The 24257-nt window shown below is 36.3% G+C and overlaps 5 protein-coding genes across 6 annotated transcripts in view; 1 reads left to right on the top strand and 4 right to left on the bottom strand.

The window, feature by feature from the left end:
- Positions 1-91: 91 nt before the first annotated feature.
- On the bottom strand, positions 92-3345 carry LOC140766690 (uncharacterized). Its single transcript, XM_073106238.1, has 6 exons — positions 2811-3345; positions 2380-2508; positions 2156-2267; positions 2013-2074; positions 1459-1851; positions 92-1366 (listed from the first exon to the last, which is right to left on the bottom strand). The coding sequence occupies exons 1-6, from the start codon at positions 2820-2822 to the stop codon at positions 596-598; spliced, it is 1479 nt and encodes a 492-aa protein (XP_072962339.1). The 5' UTR covers positions 2823-3345; the 3' UTR covers positions 92-595.
- A 2950-nt stretch (positions 3346-6295) lies between these two features.
- On the bottom strand, positions 6296-9262 carry LOC140767383 (uncharacterized). 2 transcript variants are annotated; one of them, XM_073107264.1, is made up of 3 exons: positions 7484-9262; positions 6643-6776; positions 6296-6509 (listed from the first exon to the last, which is right to left on the bottom strand). In XM_073107264.1, the coding sequence occupies exon 1, from the start codon at positions 9214-9216 to the stop codon at positions 7594-7596; it is 1623 nt and encodes a 540-aa protein (XP_072963365.1). In that variant the 5' UTR covers positions 9217-9262; the 3' UTR covers positions 6296-6509; positions 6643-6776; positions 7484-7593. The 2 variants fall into 2 exon arrangements, with proteins under 2 accessions (XP_072963365.1, XP_072963366.1); XM_073107265.1 differs by having other exon boundaries at positions 6655-6776.
- Positions 9263-10977: 1715 nt separating this feature from the next.
- LOC140766807 (protein VACUOLELESS GAMETOPHYTES-like) lies at positions 10978-11736 on the top strand. The gene has a single exon (XM_073106461.1). The coding sequence runs from the start codon at positions 10978-10980 to the stop codon at positions 11734-11736; it is 759 nt and encodes a 252-aa protein (XP_072962562.1).
- A 583-nt stretch (positions 11737-12319) lies between these two features.
- LOC140767676 (uncharacterized) lies at positions 12320-15854 on the bottom strand. Its single transcript, XM_073107670.1, has 6 exons — positions 15503-15854; positions 14910-15002; positions 14617-14752; positions 14040-14322; positions 13835-13889; positions 12320-12773 (listed from the first exon to the last, which is right to left on the bottom strand). Exons 1-6 carry the CDS (start codon positions 15629-15631, stop codon positions 12699-12701), a joined length of 771 nt encoding a protein of 256 aa, XP_072963771.1. The 5' UTR covers positions 15632-15854; the 3' UTR covers positions 12320-12698.
- Positions 15855-17009: 1155 nt separating this feature from the next.
- LOC140767804 (callose synthase 9) overlaps positions 17010-24257 on the bottom strand; it is a 36927-nt gene continuing 29679 nt past the window's right edge. Inside the window, exons 41-52 of the mRNA XM_073107866.1 lie at positions 23959-24011; positions 23720-23896; positions 23362-23409; positions 23014-23172; positions 21824-21937; positions 21648-21736; positions 21406-21564; positions 21199-21301; positions 19841-19960; positions 18350-18400; positions 18074-18256; positions 17010-17567 (exon numbers count right to left, since the gene is read on the bottom strand). Of these exons, the coding sequence (XP_072963967.1) occupies positions 17328-17567; positions 18074-18256; positions 18350-18400; positions 19841-19960; positions 21199-21301; positions 21406-21564; positions 21648-21736; positions 21824-21937; positions 23014-23172; positions 23362-23409; positions 23720-23896; positions 23959-24011 (1496 nt within the window). The 3' untranslated portion in view covers positions 17010-17327. The remainder of the gene's footprint in view (positions 17568-18073; positions 18257-18349; positions 18401-19840; positions 19961-21198; positions 21302-21405; positions 21565-21647; positions 21737-21823; positions 21938-23013; positions 23173-23361; positions 23410-23719; positions 23897-23958; positions 24012-24257) is intronic.

Here is a 24257-nt window from a genome sequence, read left to right as displayed (position 1 = left end):
TGAAGAGTATAAATTGCATAACAAATTGTAACAGTGGAGCGCTTTGCAGAACAGATATTGGTTAAGAAGTTAGACACATGTAGAAACAAAATGGAACACAAATACTACGAAATAATATTACGATTTTCATCTCAGCCAACAGTTCGGTTTACAGAGGAAATGATTGATTCGCTTTCTAAACAACCTTCACTAGCCAAGAATCATCATTCCAACCATGTCCTGTTCTGCATCTGTTTATACTTCAGCATACACAACCTTATGTTGAAAAAGAGAAAGACCAACAGGAAGAAGAACACAACACACCACCATTAACGATTGGTGAGTTGAAAGAATATACTGTGAAGAGAGCACTTCCACACAGGGTTTTATCCGAAAAATGAAAAGAAAGAAAAAAGACCTTCTACAAAGCAGGAACAGTCAGACCTATTTCTTTCATCAAGTTTGTTTTCCAACTGCCATCTCATAAAACAGGTTAAAGTGCTGCAATTATCAATTAACCACCAAAGAATCATAGTCTCTTGAAGAAAAAAAATCTGGCAAGAAGAAGAGGGCCAAAAAAAATCTAGCATCTGTGAAGTGGGTAAGACTGTCTTCATCACAAGGACAGTGTTAGCTTCTCAATCTCTCTGTCTTCTACTATCATCTGCGTCGGATGCATCTCGGTCTCAACCGCGCATCTCCTGTATGGTACAAAACCTCTAACGGGCTTGTCAGCGCACCCTGTGTTATCACTTTGGTCTAACCCAAGAGCAGGTGCTGATTCCATTGTCGTAGGATTTTCGACTCTGTGTGACTCAGCAACATCAGAATTCTGATCAAGAATCCCTACTCCAGCAACAGAGGCAGTATTAGACCCAGTCCAAGAACCTTCTCTCTGCAGCTCTCTATCATGCACTACTTCTATACAAGATTGCTGCTGCTGCTGCTCAGAATGCATCGTCTGTGGATGGATAAATGGGTAAGGCAAACTACCATAGAAGGCTAACCATGGCAACGGTGTGACAGTGGGCACTGTCATGCTATCTCCAGGAAGCTGTAAACAATAGAGAAATGGAAGCATTGCGTTAGCCCATGGGTTCATTGCACTATTAGCCACAGCACCAGGAAATACTCCATGATTGAGATTGTGCACGGGTAGCTCTGCTGGAGCATCCAGATCCATATTTGTGATTCTCTGGTGGTTTCCAATGTCAACACCAGTTGTTGCCTTGATACATTCAGCGGTGTTTTCAACAGTCAATAGAGTTGGTCCCTGCAAACCAGACACCACTACTGTCTTTCCAAACAGCTTAATTGCTGGAGCTTGGGACTCTACCGAAGATTCATTTTCTACAGTGGCATGTTCATCTGTGTCTTGATCAGATACCTGAAAGAATAGTTAAAGGAAAAATCAGCTTGAAGGAGTCCAACAATTTATGCAAATTCACAAGATAAGTGTCAAGCTTACTAATAAACTACCATGACAGGTAGCAGTTCCGTGGACACTCCAGCATTTGCTAAGCCAGATGAGCACCATTTCACTTGTTCAACTGATGAGATTGGGGATTGGCCTCCATTATTCTGTTCAGTTGATCCAGTGGCCGATACAACTGGAGATCCACATGCTGTGCCCAGAATTTCTGATCCAACAGCAGATAAAACTGATGTTGGCGATCTATTCTCTTGTTCACAGATTGAAGAGATCTGCAATGAAGGGCTTTCCAGCTGCTTCAGAGTTGGAACTTGCTTGCTGGAGGTGTTGCCTAGTTTGCGTGGATACGGGTGGACTGGTTTCCTCTTTGGTCGAGGAGGAGGAATCTCAATGTGCATCACAGAGCCCGTGCAATTGTTGCTCGATGACTCTCGAACCACCTGCAGTATTAACAAGAACATGCCCGTCACGAAATACGTCAAATAAATAAGTTGAAAATAACACCTCATATTTGGCATACTTGTGATTCATGAATAAATTACTTCACTAGCCAACATGTATATTATGCTAGAGAATTATTAAATGAGGGAGAGCAGTATACCTTAGAGAAAAACTTCTGTGCATGGCTTCGAATTTGAACTGCAGTCTTGGTGCCAATGTGCTCTGAGAAATAAGTTCTACTCAGGGAGGGGATAAAATATATGCATTTCAAAACCTTAAGATGCAATCAAGGTTGTAATTTACCCTCTATGCGGCGCCATGCGCGTCCATACAATTGCAAAGCTTCCAGAAACTTCTTATGCTCCTCCTCTGTCCACCTCTCCCGCTGCTTTGTCATTGTGTAGGGCTTCCTTACCTAATCATGGTAGACTATAAGTATAAAAAAGCTAAAGACAAAAAAAACATGATAAAGATTTAATCAACATGATAGTAAAGAAAAGAAATTGATAGAAAAAAAAAAAAGATACCTTGGGGCTGATCTCATCCCCATAGGAACCCGAATCCTTCAATTGAAGGCTCATCATGGATGAGTTTTTGACATCCACGCTCTTCAGATTGGGCTGGTTAACTAATTTCAGACTGGTTGGATTTTTCTCCTGAAAATATAATACTCAATCAATATCTTCTTGTTCAAAGAATTCATGAAGACCAACAGAGTTAATACAAATTGGTACTCAAGAACACATGTAGCTTATAATCACACGAAAGAAACAAAAACATCACAGGTCAACTTAGAAAATTATGAGCATGAATTCTCTTGAGAATGATCCAAAACAAAGTAGATCCCTTTTATTGCTCTACCATTTTATACAATGCAAAGGCTCATCTTAGCGCATTACCAAAAGCATCCATCAAGCAAAGGTAAAAGTAGAGGAAATGAACGCAAAAACTTAAGTACCTCGACATCCATTGCGGCTGGTTCGGTTTAAGGATCTTTTAGCCCACAATCTAAATCACAAGGCAGTTCTTTCCAATTCCTCTCCTCCAGAGCAAAAAAGAACCAACCAAGCTCCCAAACCTCCTTCTACTATCTGCTCCTCGATCAACTGAAGCTGAAACAGTACTCACGAACAGAACGGCCTGCAACGCCTCCAATATCCACATACAGATGACACCTTACCCTCTCAAATGTCTTCTTCTCTTCACTCAAAATTAAATAACTGAAGTACTGGAAGCAAAACCGAACTCTCCGATCACGAATTCGCCACCAGAAACCAAGGTTGAGACGGGAGAAGGAGACCAAATATTGGATCTTTCTTTCCCAAATCGAACAAAGACACAAGGTTTTCTTCTTCTTCTTCTTTTTAAAAAAAATCTCTCTCGGTGCCCAAATTATCTATTGCTTCGATCTTTTACTTGAGACTTTAGAGAGAGAGAGAGAGAGAAAAAAAAGAGAGAGAAGAAGATAGGAGAAGAAAGCAAGAGAGGAAGCGTATCAAGAAGAGGAAGATATAATTGGAGCAAAGAGGGAAAGTTAGGGGGGGAGAAGCGAGGTGCCACGTCGGCAATGAATTTTTTTATCATTTTTTTATTATCCGATTTCGTTGGAAAATTCTAGAACCGGATCACTTCTTGTGGCTGGCGTTCCTCGAGGTCACACGTGGCACCTCCTATTGCCTTCCCCCAACCCGGCCCTTTAATGCAGCCTCTAGTTTACCGTACGAAAGATAAACCTCACACTTGGTCGGATAACTATTTCTTATCCGCATTCCTCGCTAAATAGAAATAGTTTCTAAATTTATACAATTTCCAGACGGTCTATAATTAGCGGATGGCTCTCAACTCTTCGGTAAAATTAGCAAAGAAAACCTCGGATTTAGTAAAAAATATATTGGGCCCCTTTAAAGTTTCCTAATAAGAATCCACCTGATTGCTCTTTTCGAGTAAATAGAATGGAAAGATATTCTTTGAATACGTAACTTTCAGGGTTGAAAATGCAAATTTTCATATCCAAATTTTTCTGAAAGTAGTAACGGGGAGAAATAAGTACAGCCACTCAGATTGGGGAAGACCGGAGGATCACAAGATTCCTTAAATATCGCATAATTACACTGTAGATATTTACTCCTATGTTAACACTAACCTAACAATAGCCAACATAATATAAAAATATTACATAAAATAACTTAAATATCTCTTATTTGACTCAGAATTTAATTCTCTTTTATTTTTTATATCAATTATTTTGTGTTTATACTTAATTTAAGTTGAATACCGGCCTCTAGTTAAGCTAATTATGGTGAAAAAAGGAAATATTTTTTATTTTTAGTTAAAATAATAATATTAGAATATTTTTGAGATATTAAAAATAAAATATAAGGGTGCAAGGATAATAAAGAGAAAACATAATATATTTTTATTAAAAATTATTATTATTATTTAGGCAATGGAGTCCTCTCTCGACCACAAGAATGACAATCTTACGTCACAGATGACGCCCAATTCCCTACACCTGGCCACATTGCACCTCTTAATTGGCTATCAAACTAATTAAGAGATTTATTAGCTAAAATAGTTTTAAGGCCATAGTAAAATGGGATAAAAAACCGGATAGTAGTACGGAATACGGTAAAAAGGACGTTCACACATTCGCAGGAGTTGGGATTTGTTAGATTCTAAAGGTACGGTAAACGGTTTAGCACCCAGTTTTAGATTGTGCCGTACTTATTCCTAAACCGATCCGAGTTATCCGACCGGAATTTAGGATTAAATCAAGTTAACAATCTTAATATATAAGAATAGGAAAAAGGACCAATTTTTAAGCCTAAGCAGAGTCTTTTTTTTTTTTTCTTATATAGTTCAGTGAACTGCCATTAAGTTAAAAGTTAATTATGATTACTTTTTTAAGATATTAAAAAATAAAAATACAGAAATTAGTTGGATGTATTTGATAAAATTTTCTAGTCTTCATATCCAGCAACGAGTAGCATTAGGACCTTTTACCAAGTCTTAGTAGCTAATCTTTCATGTGATCCAAGTGGAAGGTAGCAATAAAAATATAAAATGAACTAGTCTCCAAGTCCAAGTGGGAGCCAAGGCTAGATCACCACCATGCAAAATTAATTAATCCTTATATTGTTACACAATAATTCTCTCTTTCTTATTCCAAGTTTAACATGCATTATTGGTAAGATTCATGGCATGCTGTCTCATGTCTTTATCCTAAGATTGCTCCCTTCTCCCACCTCTCTACTTCTACGATAACGCCAAATAGATGACAAGTTGGAACAAAGGAAATTAAAATCTCACTTACTATAGTAGTTACAAACTTAGGTGAACACATAAATATATATAATTTTAATTAATGTAATATGTAGGTAAACACATGGCTAATCAAAAGTAGTGTAGATAAAATAGTGTTGCACTTGTTCTTTTAAGACATTAAATGAATATATATATATATGTTAATAAGTGTGCATGATAATAAATTGAAATTATCTATTGTTATTTGCTTAGCATTGGAGGTGTGGCTTGTTGTCTATCGAGCAGTGGTTTCTACCACTCAAATATATGCCATTAGTGGGTACGACCAATTTGGCATATCTTAGCGACACAGAGAGTACACGTCGACGCATTTCGTCGAACACCTTCGTCCGAAAAGATCTGGTGGACCACCACAGAGGCTTCAAGGTTCAAGCTTGTGGATGGAAAGAAGCGAGATTCTGAATGATATCTAGATACCACGCGTCCTTACTTCGTTGGAGGAGGGCCACTTTGGCTTACAAACAATCTGTGGCTGAGGAGACTGCACTTTGAATTTAGAAGAATCTAAGAGCCCATTTCACACAAAGATAGAGTTTGCAGTTTTTATGTGTTCTTCTTATTTATTTCTTATTCTCTTTGTCTATTACAAATCCAATATATATTCAAGTTCAACAATGGAGAAATGTAGAGCTTGAAAAAAAAAGAAGAAACATGTTAAGACGGCAGAGATGATTGAAAAGAGTCTGTAATTAGTGCTGCATAAAAAGCCTATCTATTTCCTGAGGTTCAGATCCAAAGAAAGGAAGAAGGGCTTAGATCTCTCCTAGTGTTGAGCAGAATTTAGACTACTAGTCAAGCGAAACATTTAACGTGATAATGTATTTATCTGCAAACTGGGATTCATTGATGAGTAGTCACCTCTCTGATTGGGATGTCTCATCCTAATTGCATAAAGAGGTAGCAAGAATGATCTAGTTGGCAACCAAAACCAAGATAAACACCAATAATGTAGGCAAGATTCGGTACAACATAAATCAAAGGAAAAATATATGTATATATGTATTTCCCTATAAGTGTCCATGGCCCACTATAGTGCCCAGGCAAGTCTGAGCAACATGTAAACAGTAAATGTCCTTTGTATAAGTTGTTACACAGATTCACCTATATACAAGCAAAGAATAGCTGTCCAGACAAATCAATATATCCGACAATTGTCATACATTAAGACGACTCAATTGTGAGAAAATGCTAATACCTTTCCTCCAAGACTTCACATGAAACATTAACTATAGGGCCCATAGGACACACGAAATATCAACTTCACATCATGTTGAGATCCATCAACCCATGACTTTCTTTATTGGACCTTCACCTTCAATTCCATGAGCATCACCTGGAATACATTTACATATGCAGAACAGATACAATTCAGAGAATATCACAAGAGGGAAAGAAGAGCACTTTGGTTTATTTAGATTGTAAGTTATATTAAACTAGACAATTAGGTTAATGAAGTGAAATTATACTTCAAATTATACTTCTAATCTCTTGAAATCTCCAGAAAGTCGTACTGTCTGTCCTGCATGAATCTCCAGAAACTTCATCTCTAATCTCTTGAAGTGTATCAAACCATATTGTCTGTCCCCTTTTAATCTACAATCTGCAGGAATAGAACAAAGAGTCATCATATTTCAGCACCACCTCTGCCAAAACTATCCACCACTGTAAAATTAATCCATTATATCCGAAATGACAGTAAAACACTTGAAGAACTAAGGCATTTCAAATTTTCAATCCTCCAGCTGTAGCACCTCAGCTACCATCAGCTATCGTCAAGCTACCTTTTGGCCTTTAAAAACTCTCTTTTTACACTTTCTACAATCCTTAGGTAACTACTAGATGGAGGCCATGGATTTAGAGGCTTTAGCAATATATGACATTAAAATGCAAGTAAGAGTTTAATTGATATTTACTTGAGAATGTTAAATGATATGCCATTAATTCCTAGAAAGCAAGTATGAGTAAAATGAATACTGAAAAACCAGGTTGAAACAACGTAGACGATTTTAGGCCAAGTTGTCAACTATCATATACTGAAATCTGGCAACTGGGAAGTTTCTAAAACTTAAACCAATTCATTGTATAAGATAATAACAGTCTTATAGAAAGTCAAACCTATGTTAAATCACAGTCCTACCAACTAAGTTGTATTACTACCTCATTCACATGGAGTAACAGATACACATACTGTATTAGTACTTTGGAAAGGGTTAACAGTTTTCCATATTCAAAGGACTAAACGAGACTTTAAGCTAGAAACTGTAACATTATTAAGTATGTTCGGAGATAATATAGACAATGACATACCTCCTATTTAGTGCTTTTGTGTGGGTTTCCCTACAGCCCAAGATACAGGCTGACCACTCCATGTCATTTGCATTGTTCACAATCACTGAAAAATCAGAATGAAGAAAACATCACGTGGCATCTGGCAGACTAAATTTTGAGAACATAGATTTCAACTCTGAAGCCAGATCTCTTCTGGTCATTTTGTGTAAATCCTTCATTACTCTCATGTAAACAGGAAAGTTAGGTTTGAGGTTCTTCTCCATCATCTCATGAAGAACCCTACCTGCTTCTACCACCCTTCCTGATCCATGAAGGAGACTTGTAAATAAACTATAATTCATGTTAACAGAGCATGGATCCTTAATGCTCATATCAACCACATATTCATAAGAAACTTCCACTCTCCCGGAGAAAAAGTATCCCTTTATAAACGCAGCATGCATGGCTATCCTTGGCTTAAGCCCTTCTGACATCATCTTATTGAGAAATTCAGTTGCCATATCCATCTTGTTGGCCTTACAAGCATGAAATGCGAGCAACTCATAAGTTGCCGAATCTGGAAGGTAACCCCATTTTTCCATTGTCTCCAGCAACTCGCAAGCTTCAACAACTCTCATATTTTTCAAAAGGCAACCGAGGAGATAGTTATAAGACTTCACATTTGGATCACAACCATATTTTCTCATTTCATCAAACAGTTCTCGTGCACCTTGAAAATCACCACTCCTACACTTTGCCGCAATGAGCACGTTATAATAAGAAGTCTTTCTGGCTGTCTCATCCATTACAAAAATTGCAAGATCAAAGGCACTCATAGAACATAGCAGCTTAATCAGTGAGAAGATTCCAGATCCTCGGCAAGAACCAACGGTTCTATTCAGGGTTTCAGTGACTCTTTGGACCAAATCTCTAAGGCTATCTGAACTGGAAACTGTCAAAAATGCAAATGTGTTTTCAGTTAGGCAATGCCCCTTAGACGAGAGCTCGTCTAATACACGGGACATTGTTTCAAAATCCTCTAACCTGCCAAGGTTATCCACAATCTGATTGTAAATTTTAGCACTGGGAATAGAATCAAGATTATAACTCAAAACCCAATTGAAGAAACGCAATGCCGAAATGCGGTGCTCGTTCAAGACACAAAGAACTTCCATAATAAGAGAGTTGGAAAGCCTCAAATTCATCTGATTCAACTTTGCTTCCATACCTCTACCATCTTCTCGAATCAAACTTACAATTTCAATCAGATCATCTGGATTAACATTAAGATGTCGAGGCAGAAGAGCTCTTGCTCTTCTCTGGGACCTTCCACAAGCACTTTGCGAGCAGAAACTTCTGTACGATGTGCAACAAGATCTGGAAACCAAAGAAAAGCAAAACGAAGGGGAAGTTCGAGGCCTAACGCTGCGATGCACACAGACAGATAGTTTCCTCGAGATTAGGTCTACTCTCCTAATATCAAGTATAAATCCAACAGGTGTTCTTGAAGGAGGATGGCGAAGATTAGTGTTGAAACTCAACGAAGAAAGTGAAGAGGGACCGGAACAGAAACTAAAGTTAGGGTTTTGAGCAAAGACTAGGATTTTAGCAAGAAAATTAGAGCTAGGGTCAATGTTAACAGCGGAGGAAGAAGGAGGAGCAAGGTTTAGGATTTCCGGGGAGGAAGACGCGGAAAGGATTCTCGATATAGGATTAGGGAGATATTTTAGAATCCTAAGAGAGGAGATAAATCTTGTTATCTTGAACTCCATGAAGGAGACGAATGTTAGATTGCTGGAATAGAGTTTGAAGAGGAAATGGGCGCGACTCGAGGAGAGGATGAACCGAAGAAGGCTTTTAACATAGTCCTAGTTTTATTCCATTGGCAAAATATTGAAATAATAATTAAAAATAATTATACTTAAGCCCCTTAACTAATGCCATTTATTTCTCATAGCATAATTATTTCCTCAACTAAGTAAAATCATTCCAAATGTACACCTTTTTATTTTAATATTATTTTTATGTTTAATTATTTTTTGTTGAGAGAATATTAAGTGGTTGTAAGTATGATTAATTCAGCGAGGGAGGAGCTAGACTTTTGTTGAAGAGGGATCAAATAGACTTATCTTATGTAATTATCTAAAATAGAAGGAGTCCGTGTAAAAATGCAAAATTATAAGTAAAATAATTTAATTTATTCAATGTTATTTTTCTAGGTCTTCTCTCTATTTTGTGTTTTTTATTACAAACTCTTCATATTTCACCATGTCTTGATTGATTTGCTCTTACATTATCTTTTAAAAGTTTTCGACAACATTATTTTTTTAATTTAATAAACTACGAAGAAATGATAAAATATATTTCCACAAAACATAGAGTATTTTGAAAAGAAACTCTTCCTAGTTAGGTGAGATTAGATGTGAGAAAAGTGGTGTGGCTTAAAATTATTTTTTAAACTTTTTATTCTCATTCCTATCTTCATCCTTATCATTTAAAAATAAGTTTAGTTTCTTTTCCTAAAAAGGGACTACAAATGTAATTTTTGAAGTTTTTGTTCGATAACTTTTATTCACTATTCTACTCATTTATTTTTTTTATAGAATTCCTATAAATATTATTTTATTTGCATTGAAAAATTTATTTAATCCTCTATAATTTTATCTTAGAGTATTTTTAAATTTGACCGGTTTACGGGTATCAATTTAAAATTTGAATTATCTTTTGTTTATTTTTTTATTGTACCTTTCTCATATGAATTTTGATCGATGTTATTTATGTGTTAGAAAACTTATTCAGTTTTCTTATAATTTTATCTTTAACAAGTATATTCAAATTTGATTATTTTAAAAGCTTAAAGTTTGTTTAAACATTATAATTTCTTTTAAAAATTAATTATGTCGGTCAACCAACGAGTTACATCGACAAACCAACGGAAGACTATTTACTTAAGTTGGTTTATTGTAGTTGATGTAATTATATCTTTTTTAAAAAGTTATAATATTTAAATAAATTTTGAAATTTTGAAATGATCAGATTTAAATATATTTATTAGAGATAAACTTTTAGATAATTAAATAAAATTTTAACATATATGAAATAATATAGATTGAAGTTTATAGGAGAAAGATACGAATAAAATAATACAGATTGAAGTTTATACGAGAAGGATATGAATAAATAAACTTTCTTCGGTAATAAGTTTAATGGGCGATCAATATCAGTAAATTAAATTTAGAACAAGAATAGTTTGGTAAAATAAAAGAACTCAATAAATGTAGCCCTTTTGCCCACTCGAAGGTCTCATTGTCGTCGCCGTGCTTTACGCGTCAATGGGTCAACAACCCATTCCCTGCCATCCATGATCCTCTCGTACTATTTTTCTGTTGACTTTTGTGGTAAATAGACCACTAGTTTTAACTCCAAAGACTTTGGCATCCTTAAATTTTGTCATCATTAATTGTTACTTGCAAGACTCCACTAAGCTCCGGCCTACAGATTTCATGAGAATAAATAGGACTATATAGGTAGAGATGAGGCAGGGAAGAAGAGCTCTAATAAGAGAAAAGAAGATGGAAAGGATGGATGAGCAAAACACTCGTCTGATCCACATTAGCCACCTCCATCCTCTGTATCTCACTCATATACAGCCGCAAAGGGAACAACTACTCGCACATCTATGCCATGCCTGCCATCTACCATGCACCGGCCAAGCCTACCAATGCTCTCAATGCCGCTACTTCCTCCACCCTTCCTGCGCTCGCCTCCCGCAAACACTTCGCCACTCTGCACACCCTGACCATCCTCTCAACCTCCACCTGACCCCGGTCTACGTCAACGGTACGTTTGCCTGCAACGCCTGCAAGCAAGCTTGCAGTGGCTTCTCTTTCCACTGCTCTCTTTGCCAATTCGACCTCCACCTCCCTTGCGCCGCCCTGCCGGAGACCCTGGACCATCCCTCTCACCCCCACCTCATGATCCTTCGGAACAATTCGATGGATTACATTTGTGATCTATGTAGAGGTGAGTGTGAGGTGTCCCGGTGGATTTATATCTGCACGACTTGTGACTACGGTGGCCATGTTGGTTGCTTTGCTTCAAGAACGAGGATACCCAAGGAGTTGTACGAGTTACACGAGAGAGCTGATCAAGAAAGGAACCAACAGGAGGCTATGTACTCGGTTCATTTGCAGCAGCAGGCAAGAATGGCGGCTAGAAATATTAGCAGGATGGGATCAATAAATGCTGTAATGCTTACTTCTGAGCCTAATCAGTACGTCTGGAGGCATTAGCGATAGCTGGAAGAAGGCAAACTGCAAATCTCCAGAATGAGTTAATTACCCCCTCTGCACTGGTAGCTCTGAGTTCGGATCGTCCCGAAATGCACGAATAAGGCATAGTATTGAGTCTATGATTATCGTACTGTCTTGTTGTATGTTGTAGTAGACTTGAGAGGTAACTTAAATTTGTAACCTTTCATGTATGCAGTATTCTAGTTATGTGATTGCAATTTGAAGTTGTTCCTTTGAGCAATATCAGATTTTCCAACAACCAACCTGATACAGTAATTAAAAGTTAACACAGCACTTATTCATAGACGAGATAGAATAATCCGAGATGATGATCAAGGATACATTTCATCTTGTGCCTTTTAAAGATCAAGGAATAGAATAATAAAATCTTGATGGACATAAAGACATTCCTATGACTGAAACCAAATCACTACTGAAATACTAGCAGATCCAGTGCAGAAATTCTCATGCAGTTTTATAGAATAGCTAGTGAAATCTCTGGCGAGCTTATGTCAATTCCACATTAGCAATTTGCACCATTCACACAGTTAAGCCCATTATTTATGCCCCCAAAAATTTGCACTGTTCTCACAGACATCTTGATATTAAGGCAATTACAATGATGATGTCAGAAGATAAATATCGTTCATGTCCGCTTCCGCTGCAAATAAAAGGCTCAAAGAATAAAAAATCACACTGTCCTCTTGAATGAGGACACGTTCTTTAAACTTACTGAACAGCTCATCGATCTAAAGCTTCACTTTTCATAGTACAATTGAGCTTCTTACAAGCAACTCCATGTCACCATGAAAAGATGCTTGACCTTCGGTGTTTGATTAATTAGTGTAGCTCTTCTGCATGATACATTGTCTACACAGCAGGCAGCAGCATATGCTCCTATAGCCATAAGTTATAAATCAAAACACCCGAATGGACCAACTTGATTTATCAAAACTTGCACCTTAGCCCATAAACAATTTATCGCATAACGTCTTATACGCTGCACTACAATGCTTAAATTTCTCCTCTGCCGCTACCTGAAAATGTGTCAAGAACAGTTTGCTCTGTTAAATATAGAAATAATAAACTGAGAATATATCATTATAGTTTCTGCTAACCTAGCACTAGAAGTTGTTTACAAAATAATCGACTCTTAGCAACACGTTTAATGTAATAAAATCTGGAAGGTAAAAATACTTCTCAAACTTTGGCCACCTCAAAAGACATAATCCAGTGAAGTGATAGCAGATGCTGCTGGGCAGGATGTGCTTCAGTTTCAAATTCTACAGATGAAAAGCCTAGAGAAGGAATTGGTTTCAATGAAACCCCTCTTCAATTCCTGGTTGGCTGACAGCTAAGAATTATATCCTGACTACACAACATATTGTGGTCATTATTGTCGAATGACTAATGGTACTTGTTTGAGCCCTATACCGCCAAGCTCAAAAAGCATACACTTGAGGAAGGAACAAAGTCAACCAAAAAAAGGGACAATAAATAGTATTTGTTTGAGCCCTGTACTACCAAGCTCAAAAAGCATACACTTGAGGAAAGAACAACGCCAACCAAAAAAGGGACATTAAATAGGCCAATCTTAGACGGGATGCATGGTTTTATTGTCTTCTTAGGGTGACTTGGGATCTGTCCCAAATGAGATTCCCAGCAATATTTTTTGTAACATGTATCACCTGCTACCTCTACTTTAGAATAGCATTTAACTCATTTTCTCCTTATTCTTCAGCAAATGTGGTATAGCTCCATATTCATTCAGCTCATAAATGCATAATTACATGATGATCTCAAGAAGCAAGGAAATGGTATATCAAATTGTTCTACGTTCCACAAAACTAGGGTAACAATAAAATGAAAGGATTCCAAAAGGCTACATTTGAGGCACAACAGGATAGGCTGTGCCAGATGATATGGAACAATTTAAAAAGTTGGTGCTCCATAATGGGAAACCTTATCATCAACAGTAGAAACACCACTGTTTCAGAAGAGCTTGACAAGATAAAAGCAACCAAATCAGGCTTAGTTTTGATTAAACTTATGGAACAGGAAAAAGATGGAAATTTGAGGTAAATGTAAGTATGCTTACCTTTGATGAACCATGGTGACGATCCGGATGCCACCTGAGTGCACATGCTCGATATCTAGTCAGAACAGGTAAGGCAATGATAAAATCTCAGGGATCATATTGCAAATGCACATTAAATTATAGTGGGATTCTGCAGTATTAATATAATCAAATAGAGGAAGTGTCACAAATTTGCAAAACAAAAAGAAAAGATCTGAAAGCTTACGCGCTTTTAACATCCTCAAGTTTTAGTGGACCTGAAAGACTCAACCCAAGAGCTAGCCTTTCTGAAGCTAACTCAGGGCTAGGGGAACTATCAGTTTCATCATCTGTTTCATAATGCCAACTCCTGGATCTTTCTTGATAAGCATGTTTAGAAGAGTCCCTCCAGTTAACATTTCCAGAACTACTGAAAGACCAATAAGAGTATCGTTCTCTTCCAAATGTAGACTGGAAAATAGTTTCAACTTCCTCGTCATCACTTGAGGAAGACTCGAGACCTCCTTGTCCTACAGAAGAATTAAAATAGTTGCAAATAATATTCCAACTTCAATCTCAAGAGAAACAGAAACAGCATGACAAATCAAAAGACTGACCAACTAATCCTCCTATTAAAAATTTGCATTTCTGATATATCTGAAGAAAAGTAAAAAAATAGAAATTTCCTATACTTCTGGAGAAAAGGAGAAAAAACAGCAAGTGCAAAAGCTAAGAATGTGCATATAATGAACAAACAGGAATAAGTCATTAAGAGAGCTTTGTCATTATCAACAAAAAGATGATAGAGAAAATGATGTCCTTACTTTTGTTGTTAAAGTTCGACCATTTAGGGCCCTGTGAATGAAATCCATTTCTCTTTGTTCCTCTGACCCAATGATGACCTCTAAACCATGAGGGTCCTCCATTTGATGTACTCCGTTCTTCTTCATCTCGCCAACTCTGAAATCTCAGTAGATAAAAAAGATAAATATAGAGTGAGAAAGGTATTCTGTAACAGCTGAAACAATTAAAACTTTGAGACCTACTTTACGTTCAAATGCATCAACTAAAACTTACAATGTCCCTAATAATCTGACACTGCAATTTAGAGACCAACCTGGAAAAGGTACTCTGCATAGTCAGAAATGTCCCGTAACATTATCCTTTTTGATTCTCTATTTCTCCTTCGTTTTGCATAGTAATTGAATCTCTGATAACATTTTTTTAATAATCAGAAGATAATTATTTATTCTTTTGACAGAAAAAGTTTACACACAGCAAGAATTAAATATTTGGGGATAGACTGAATGTAAGAAGAATTGTATGAACATTGAAAATAATGCTATTCGCAGGACATTATATAGAAATCAAATTCTTTCTACCCTCATACTGCGTCTCAGAAGTTGATGATCTGGAGCCCCCAATATGTAGGCATAATCTTATACCTTTATACCATGATGATGTAAAGTTATCAACTTTTGAAAGCTGAGATATTCCGCCAACCTCCTCCATGATTTCTCGACATTACAAACTTATGCAAGATTTCCCCAAAGGTAAACTGAAAATTTTACAAGGTCTATTCCACAACAGCCTCCTTCTAACAAGCTGATTCTTTCACACAATTCAACAAACATTTGCAAAGCACGACTAATAAAAATATAGAAATCGCAAGAAATTAAGCGAGGAGAAGGTAAAGAAAATTATACTTACGGAGTGCCATTCCTTTTTCCTCTTGCGTTCTAACACCTGGGTAGAATGGAAGAGGGACACCGGCATCAACAGCGAAGGGGAAGAAGAGGGCCGACCGCCAAAAAGCGCGGCCTTTATCGCGTGATTCATGATTTCGAGAGCGCGGAGCTCGACGTCATATTTCCCCGACGCAGGTGGAGACCATTCTAACGATTAAGTTAGCTTCTATTGTTCCCCTTGTCACTCGCCCTTGTTTTGGGCGAGTAGGGAGAGGCGGCGAAATCCGAGAGCTAAAGAGTGAAGACCGGGATTCCTTTGTCTTGGTCTAGGTTTAACCTGGAAGAACACGAGTTTGTTCTAAGGAGACAAAGATGACCGATTCAAGTGTGGCAATACATGCAACAATAATTTGTAAATTAGTTTTCAAACATGGATCAAAACCCGTCTTGCCAGCTGACTTTTTCTCTTTTTCCTTATTTAATATCAGATCATGAGTCTAATTATAGTTTAGACAAAAAAAAACTAATCCTTGTAAACAACTTAATAGATCAACCCACTGAAAAAGAAATTCTTAACTATGTGCATATAAGATTTTCATAGAAAATTTATCAAATATCAATTCTGACATTTATAAGTAAAGTTAAACAAATCAGAAAAATTATATATATATATCGTGAAACAGAATATATCACTCTTAAAACAAGAGACAAATAGATATTAATGATTTTCAATGTCTCTCCAATTGTGGGGAGAAAAAAGGTTTCCAGGCTTCAAGAATCAAATTTAAAAAAGATTTCCTCCTTGTAGATAGTATGTTGGTCGTCTTACGCTTTATTTTGGTGCTTCTGGTTGACCTGAAGCCTGGTGCTTTATTTTCGTCTTACGTTTTATTTTGGGGAAAGAAAGAAAAAGATTAACCACAAAATCACAATGCAAGCCATAATGGATATTCGGCGAACTGGGTGTTGCCAATGGCCTTTGGTTGGTAGTTAGAAAAGTAAATAACATGCAGTGTGGAAAGCAAATCACAGCTTGCGAGAGTTGGCATTGCTTCTTTTTTCAATAAAATAGATTCGAAGTACTCATAATTAAGGGAAATAGTTACAAACTATAATTAAGAAAGTGATCATTTTCTTCTTCTGGGCTTAACACTACCGTCCAAACATGACTACTATAGGCACTCTGGAGCGCTTCCGAGTAATTTACTGCCTGTCATAAAATTGATACCAAAATATATCAGAACAGAATTGTTTGTGGTTAGGACTACCATCCATTCATTACTATAGTGCAATGGCCAAGGCATTTCATCTTTCTGACTGATCTGAGGAATAAATGTTATCACAATTATATGGAATTTTTTTTGACATTTCTACACCAGATAACCAACTAGGGCGTTAACTTACAGTTCAACAGACCATGGTAAAAGACGGAATAAGTTTCCATTCTACCTCAGATTCTATCAGTAAGGAAAATATGGTTTAACACAGTTTAAGCTTCTGTAACTGATCTGATGAGGTATACACAACTATGAAAGAAACACATAAAAATAAGCTTGAAGATATAAGCTCACCACAATAAAATATTAGATATACAGGATTACTTCAGTAAAATTGTAACTACATAACACAGGATTTTAATGAAAAATACATTAAGGTAATCATAATAGAATCCAGGGCCATACTCGTACTACAGAAAACTGCTACCTCCCAAATAAGGATTCCCTTAATAAACGATCATATTTGGTGCTTTACGATATCCAGTGGCTAGTTAGGTAAACCACAGGAACCATGCCATATTACACTGCAATGCTGGCTCCAATTTATGTACAACAGATGAATTGATATTCTCATAGTACGCCAGGGTTTGGATTGTTCCCAGCAAGGATAATAGATATCTCCAGACCCCTGCTAAATGCTTGGTTGAATAGAAGCCGCGTTTGGAAGGTTGATACAAAGGGAAACCATGAGCAGATAGCCACAGGGATGAATATAATTATTCCCATAGCAGCATCATACAGGCGAGCTAGTGAACGCACGGATTTCCACAAACGAAATTTCTTCATTAAAGGTTTCCATGCTACTGCAATCTGAATTGCATGTACCAATATTTCAGTCAATTAAATGTATGTCAATAGGAAATTAAATACTTAGTACCTTAAAGAAGAAATATAATCAGAGATGACAAGCTTACACGAAATTTAGGGCCTAGTTGACGTTGAATATAAATAAAAAGATGCGAATGCCAAAGAAAAGCAATCAATATTCAACGATTCATGGCAGGCTCATAAATTGATCTTTACCATGCCATTTAATAGTGAATAGCAATACAATGGTTCATAAAATGATCTATTAATGATTGTACGATGTCTTCAGTATTTTGAGATGCATGAAGATTAAAGGTTTTTATTCCAATTTTCACCAACTTTCACTGATTATTTGGTGATTTACCTGCAGACTTATTCCCATATTTTCCTCACTATATTGAGAATTTATAGTCCCTACTGGATTTAGCCTATCCATACTACTAATTGATGGCAAAGAAAAAGATAAAGCCTAAAATAATTAAAAATTGCCAAAATGCCATTATACTCACTGAAAGAATTCCCCATCCAGTTGGTACAAATGCTAAGATACATGCAAAGATATCTGGAAGAGAGAGAGCTGTAACAACAACTGCCACGGCTAGACCAGCCAGTACAAGCAAGAATGAGATGCTTTGGACAAGGCGCAGCAGCAACTGAAAGTTTACAGAGGCTTTCTGGCTAAAGGTGAACACCTAATAATCAAAACACAAACATTATAATGAATTGATGAGTTTTGTTGGGACCTGATAATTAATCTAATATTTGCTAGTGATGAGTCAAAGTACCTGAAAAAGTAAAAACAACACTGCTAGCACAATCCATGATAGCCCATATACCTAGAGAACAAGCATCAGTAATCAAATACCAAAGCATAAATCATTCAAATAAACAATAAAACTTCTAAAAATTATAGCTATATATAGTAGCATTCCCGATCCCTTTGATATATCAGATCTGTGAATTACAGTTGTACAACAGAAACAATATAAATGCGGGTAAAGTAACTATAATGAAGTTCAGGAAATGGTACAAACAAGATCGACATGAGAGCTACATAACCGTAAGAGGATGAATTGAATGAACCAACTATAGGGCATTTTCCTTCTCTAATTTTCATGAAGCTTCATTATGGGAAACACTAAATTTCCTTTTCTAACAGAGCACCTTTCTCATTTGCTAAACAATCTTCCTGTGCATCCAACATCTAGACCAAGAGCTCGTCACTGCTGACATCATAACTTTTCTGCAAAATTTTCTACTGCTACTATTGTTTTTTGAGAACCTCCCTTGCCTCAGTAATGATTATTTTGACCCAACTGATCTAGTACTCTTTACTTTCTCTTTTACGGGTATTTTGGTAACTCACTCATGCAAAGCCTAATTAACCAAACATATTGTTAATGTTTGACAGAACAACTATAGGGTGTTTCCTGAACAGCTAGAAACTGTATTGCAAATAGTGAAAACATAGGATTTGAACCACAATATCCTTAAATTATATGATGTGAATTTTAATTTCCTCTATTAAAATGACACTAGACATCAATGTGAAGACATTGATTTCATAGGAATGCATGGCACATCAAAAAAGTACCAAGAAGAGTAATCTATTGGCCATAAATGAAAAACTAAAATCACAGCAATTTGGACTCATCATCAGATAGATCTTATGCATATAAGCTAATAATACTAAAGCAACTTTGATTTGTCTAAGGAAAAGATCGGCATTATATTTATCATGAAACTAGTCAATTTGCTGAAACAATACAAGCTAACTAGAGGGTCGCTGGTGCAAGGACTTTTGTGTCATGGCAAAGGGGCATGCCAACCATGCGCCAGCATGACACCTGACGCCAAATGTACGACAAGCTTTGCCATTTCAACCTCATGGTTCCAGTGGCTGGCATTGTGAGAAATACATGGGATAGTGCTTTCACCTTTATTTGATTAACAAAAAAGGTTTGAGTAAAGCAATAAAGCATTAGGTTCTTAACCTAAGTAAAATGATACTGATTATATTTTATCTCTTACCCTGCAGTGTTTCTAAACCATTGCTCACAGCAATTACCTCAAGAAATTAATATCCTATATTGTAAGTTCAAACAAATAAAGAACAGACAAGTTAGCGGCCGTATAACATTATAAGATGAATGGACAACTAAGAATTTTCAGTAACATACTTCCCCTGCTTAAAGCATATAGAAGGTAAACTATCCACTATCTAGTTTTCAAAAATAGAAAAGTGCGATAACTCAAAGTATAAAAAGGTCTTGTACCGTCAATGAGGTAGTAGTTCCACTAGCGTGCAACTTGTACACAATGCCATATTGGAAGATAAAGAACCTTAAGCTTAGAATGGTCTCTAATATCCTGCCACGCAAGGAATGAATGTGGGCCTGCACAAGTAATATTCAACATAGTAAATGACAGGATTTTGAGCCTGAGAGAAATGAAATAAACTATACATGGGAAAATACTTTGATATAGTCTCATTTTTTTCATGAAGCTTTTTGATAACTCAGTAAAAATCAATGCCACATCAATCTCACCAAGTTACAGATTGCATTGACATTTAAAGAAGCAACAATAGATGTCTACATTTTCCTCCAAAAAAATAAAAAATAGATGTCTACATGTAAATGCTTGATACGTAGACATATAGATATTGTTGTTTATATTTAAATGTCTAGACACAACAGTAAATGTAAATGTCTAGATACAGAGTTACAGATTACATTAACATTAACATTTACAAGAAACAACAGTAAATGTCGATATGTAAATACTTGTCACAGAGAGATAATGATATATTAGGCTGCCTTAGGTCATGATCCATTTACAGATTGTGGCTTAAAGAAACAATCCAATATCTGATAGGCAAACATAACACTAAGGTTATTGGAGATGGTTCAAGAATCAAGTTATCAGAGATGGACCGGGTCATATATGGTTTTCTTAGAGAATTAAGTTAATCAAATCGGATTCAAATGGATAAAGCTAATTTTCCAGACTTGTCCAAGCAGATATTGAAAGTGTTAACTTATATCTATCTTCCACTTTAAGCATCTTCATCTCTGCCACTGCCCCATCCAATTTCTTTGTTCCCTCTTCCCCCTTCTACATCATCACGGAGGATCCCCCTCGGTTTGACCTCAGTCCCTTCAATCCTTCCTGTCAACTTTGCCTTGCTCCCTTCCTATATCATCGACCTAGTGCCACTTAACAAAATGGGTCATAAAGCACTGCAATGAAGTTCTTCTACATACTTGTATATGTAATTAACTACCAAAAGTAAAGACAAATGTTTATTTCTTCAATGAATTGATGCAAAACTAGTAAAATCTTAGCACTTATCAAAATTCTAGAACAGAAATTGGCAAATTGCTATTCCATTCTATAGAGATCATGAAGCATTATGAGCTAAAGTACTTCAAACCAGCTGTTTTGGTACTCATTTCGTATAGCCTAAATTATGGTATTGAATTATCACCAGATTATATAGCAAATAACTTCTTACAGTTTCAGCTTTTAATTAGTTATCGGTGAGAGAAACAGATACTTAATCACATAATTCTGCCTGATAATGAATCAAGGATGAATAAGTAGATTTGTTTTATCATAATGATATATATACCAATTCCTCATCCCACCATGCCTCCCAGCTTTCTTCTCCCTTTACTCCAATTCCACCTCTGTAAAATAGCCAATTTGTCCAGTCTCTAAAATCCTCTACTACCCTGCAAAGAAAAAGCTATATGCCTTATTGAACGTGTTGGTGACATACTGGGATGGTGAGCAATACTAAACGGTCATTTTACAGAAAAAACAACAGGATGCTCACTTTTGCCATTCAAAACCAGATGGATTAAAAATATAAGGAGCAAAAAGCCAAGAAAGTGCCATAAACCAGCTGCTAATGGAAAGCAAAATGTATGAGATAGCTCCACCATCATTGTAACCATATGCGAGGAATACCACCAACAAAATTACAACCTCCAATCTGCACATTAGAAATTGACATCAATATGGAGAACACCATAACTGCAGTAACAATTCAGAAAATAAAGTGAGAAATCAACAAACCCCTTCACAAAATGGCTCCGTGAGTAAATCCTGTAATTCTCTGAAAATCTGATATGCCGGACAACGAAACCCCTACCAGTTGCTCTATACTGTATACAGTATCAAAGGAAACTTTTGGCAAGTTCATGCAAAAATAATAAGAAAATAATAGCATAAAGGATGGAAAAATATCTTGCCTTTGCACCGCCATGGAGTATTGTACGACCAAAGTAATGAGTCCTTGTCCCAAGAGAGAAAGTGAAAAACACAGAGCAGAGTTGTAGCTGCATCGTAATAAAGGTGACAACAGCCTGCACAAACACAAAGTGTAGTAGGTAACACACACAGACTGTTACCCTGTGATCACCATTTAACTGTATTAAAAAGTTACTATAGATCACCTGAATAGACAAGGTAACACAAACAGACCGTTACCATCAAACTATATAAGAAAGCTTGCAACAAATCACAGACTAAGGACACTTAGCAAGCCAGGAAGCCTTGAATCTTGATGATTATTCTAGACTCAGAATACAGAAGAATCAAGAAATGCATGCATATGCACTCAAACTTCAAATAAGTTTAACAAAGGTTTGCATAATCATATATATCACTCACCAATTGCACAACAGGAAGTCATTGTCCTTCTGATGTGGCAACAATAAGCATCGAAAAAAATGCAACACTTTCTGTATAACACCCTATTATTTGCTAAGTAAATGGTGATAATGCAGAGAACAAGGAGAAATTAGTCACCATTTGAAACGAAAGAGATCCCTAAAACATGGAAAAAGCATGATATTAATTATCAAGCACTGGTAAGAAGAAACTACAACTACTAACAAGCATTTCTCAAGGTTCTCACTTTTTTAGCTGAACAGTTATTAAGTGGGGACAGTTGCCTGCTTCTTTTTCCCATTATGACTTTTATGACTTTCTTCTAGAATATCTTTTGTTCAAAATGGCATAAAAACTTAGTTGTCTCAACCTATCAGACATAGAAACTCAGTATAAAGAGCTGCCCTGCAATTGAGTTTGATATGGCAAGAATTTAATGGGGGAGTGCCTTGTGATACCATATTATTGCTAATATCAACTTATCAAGTATTTATTGCACTGCAGTTGTTAACAACTTCATGGAATAAGTATCCCTAATAGTTTTAATACATCAGTCAAAAAGTAAAATACCATATTATTGCTAATATCAACTTATCAAGCATTTATTGCATTGCAGTTGTTAAAAACTTCATGGAATAAGTATCCCTAACAGTTTTAATACATCAGTCAAAAAGTCAACAGATCATGCAGATTTAGTTCATTGAGCAACCACCAAAATTGAGTCTAATATAACGCCACACGAATGAGACCAGTAGGCAAGAGTGAATACCATTAGAAAACCATATTCTAAAATGAAACCCAATATCATGGGAACAGCAGTAAATACACCAATTTGGAAAAGAAATTGGGCGTTCAGAGCAGCATTCAGTGCAGTGTTCTGTAATATATCAGCTCTATCTTGAATCGACTCGCCAAGACCAGATAATGCCTGAAACAACAAGCAATAGAACAAGTATCATACTTTGAAACTCCATCTGTGAAATTTGTATAAGCACAGATATGAATAATTCCACTATCACAATATCAAAGCTCATCTTTCATGAATGATATAGGGCATCATCATTTACATGGGAAAATTCTGTAATGAGTAGCAATAAGAAAATGCAAACCAACTTGCCAGGTAGGTTTTTCCATAGAGAAATATGTACACGGTCCACACGGTTAGCTGCACAGAGGAAAATGGTCAGAGGTCCAATAGTTCTGAAAGAACAAGAAGGCCAGCTTACATAATATATATATATATATATATATATATATCAGAGTTTATTCCTTCAATAGTGTGATCCATAGCTCTGCTAGATGAAATATATCAAATTTCTTGCTGAATGTGACAAGGTGCACAGATATATCATACGCAGACTGAATCATCAGATCTCTATTTCAAATGTACAATGGTGCCATAGGTGGCAGTCAACAGTAAAATAGCAAAATTACTACAAATATCAAAATCAACCATTAACTTTAGAGACACATACCATGGTGCAAACATAGAAACCAACGGTTGTAACATAGAAAGACATCATACGGAAAAAATCAAAGAGCTGTCCGAGTCTGTAAACATCTCTACTAAGAACTTGTTCTCCATTTCCCCCTGCTACTTTCCCTTCAAATAGAGCAATCTGATTCAGCCCAACATCTCTTCCCTTTCCAACCTATGAATGGAAAAGTAATTAGAGACCTCAGTAATAAGGAAGTCGAATAAAATAGATAATACCTGAATGTACTCATGATGAGTAATATTGCCTTGGCGCAATGTTGAATTAAATCCTGCAGTTCAAGATGCATTAGCAACAGCATGAGAACCTGATGAAATTAGTAAAGGACAACTTTATTTTTCCCACTACTATTTTAAAAATTAACGTAGATTTGAATGGTAACAAGACAAATTATCATGATAGAAACACCATCAGCAACTCCCTTCGTGGTCCCAAGAACCAACACTCAGTTTTCTAATATTATTACATTAACCAAATCATATGAACCTAATTATGCCATCAAACAATGTATGAACTC

Source organism: Typha angustifolia, chromosome 9, assembly GCF_048772165.1.
Source record: "Typha angustifolia cultivar Huaian chromosome 9, ASM4877216v1, whole genome shotgun sequence".
Lineage (NCBI taxonomy): Eukaryota > Viridiplantae > Streptophyta > Magnoliopsida > Poales > Typhaceae > Typha > Typha angustifolia.
Note: the sequence above shows the minus strand (reverse complement) of the source record. Positions and strands in the feature narration are given on the sequence as shown.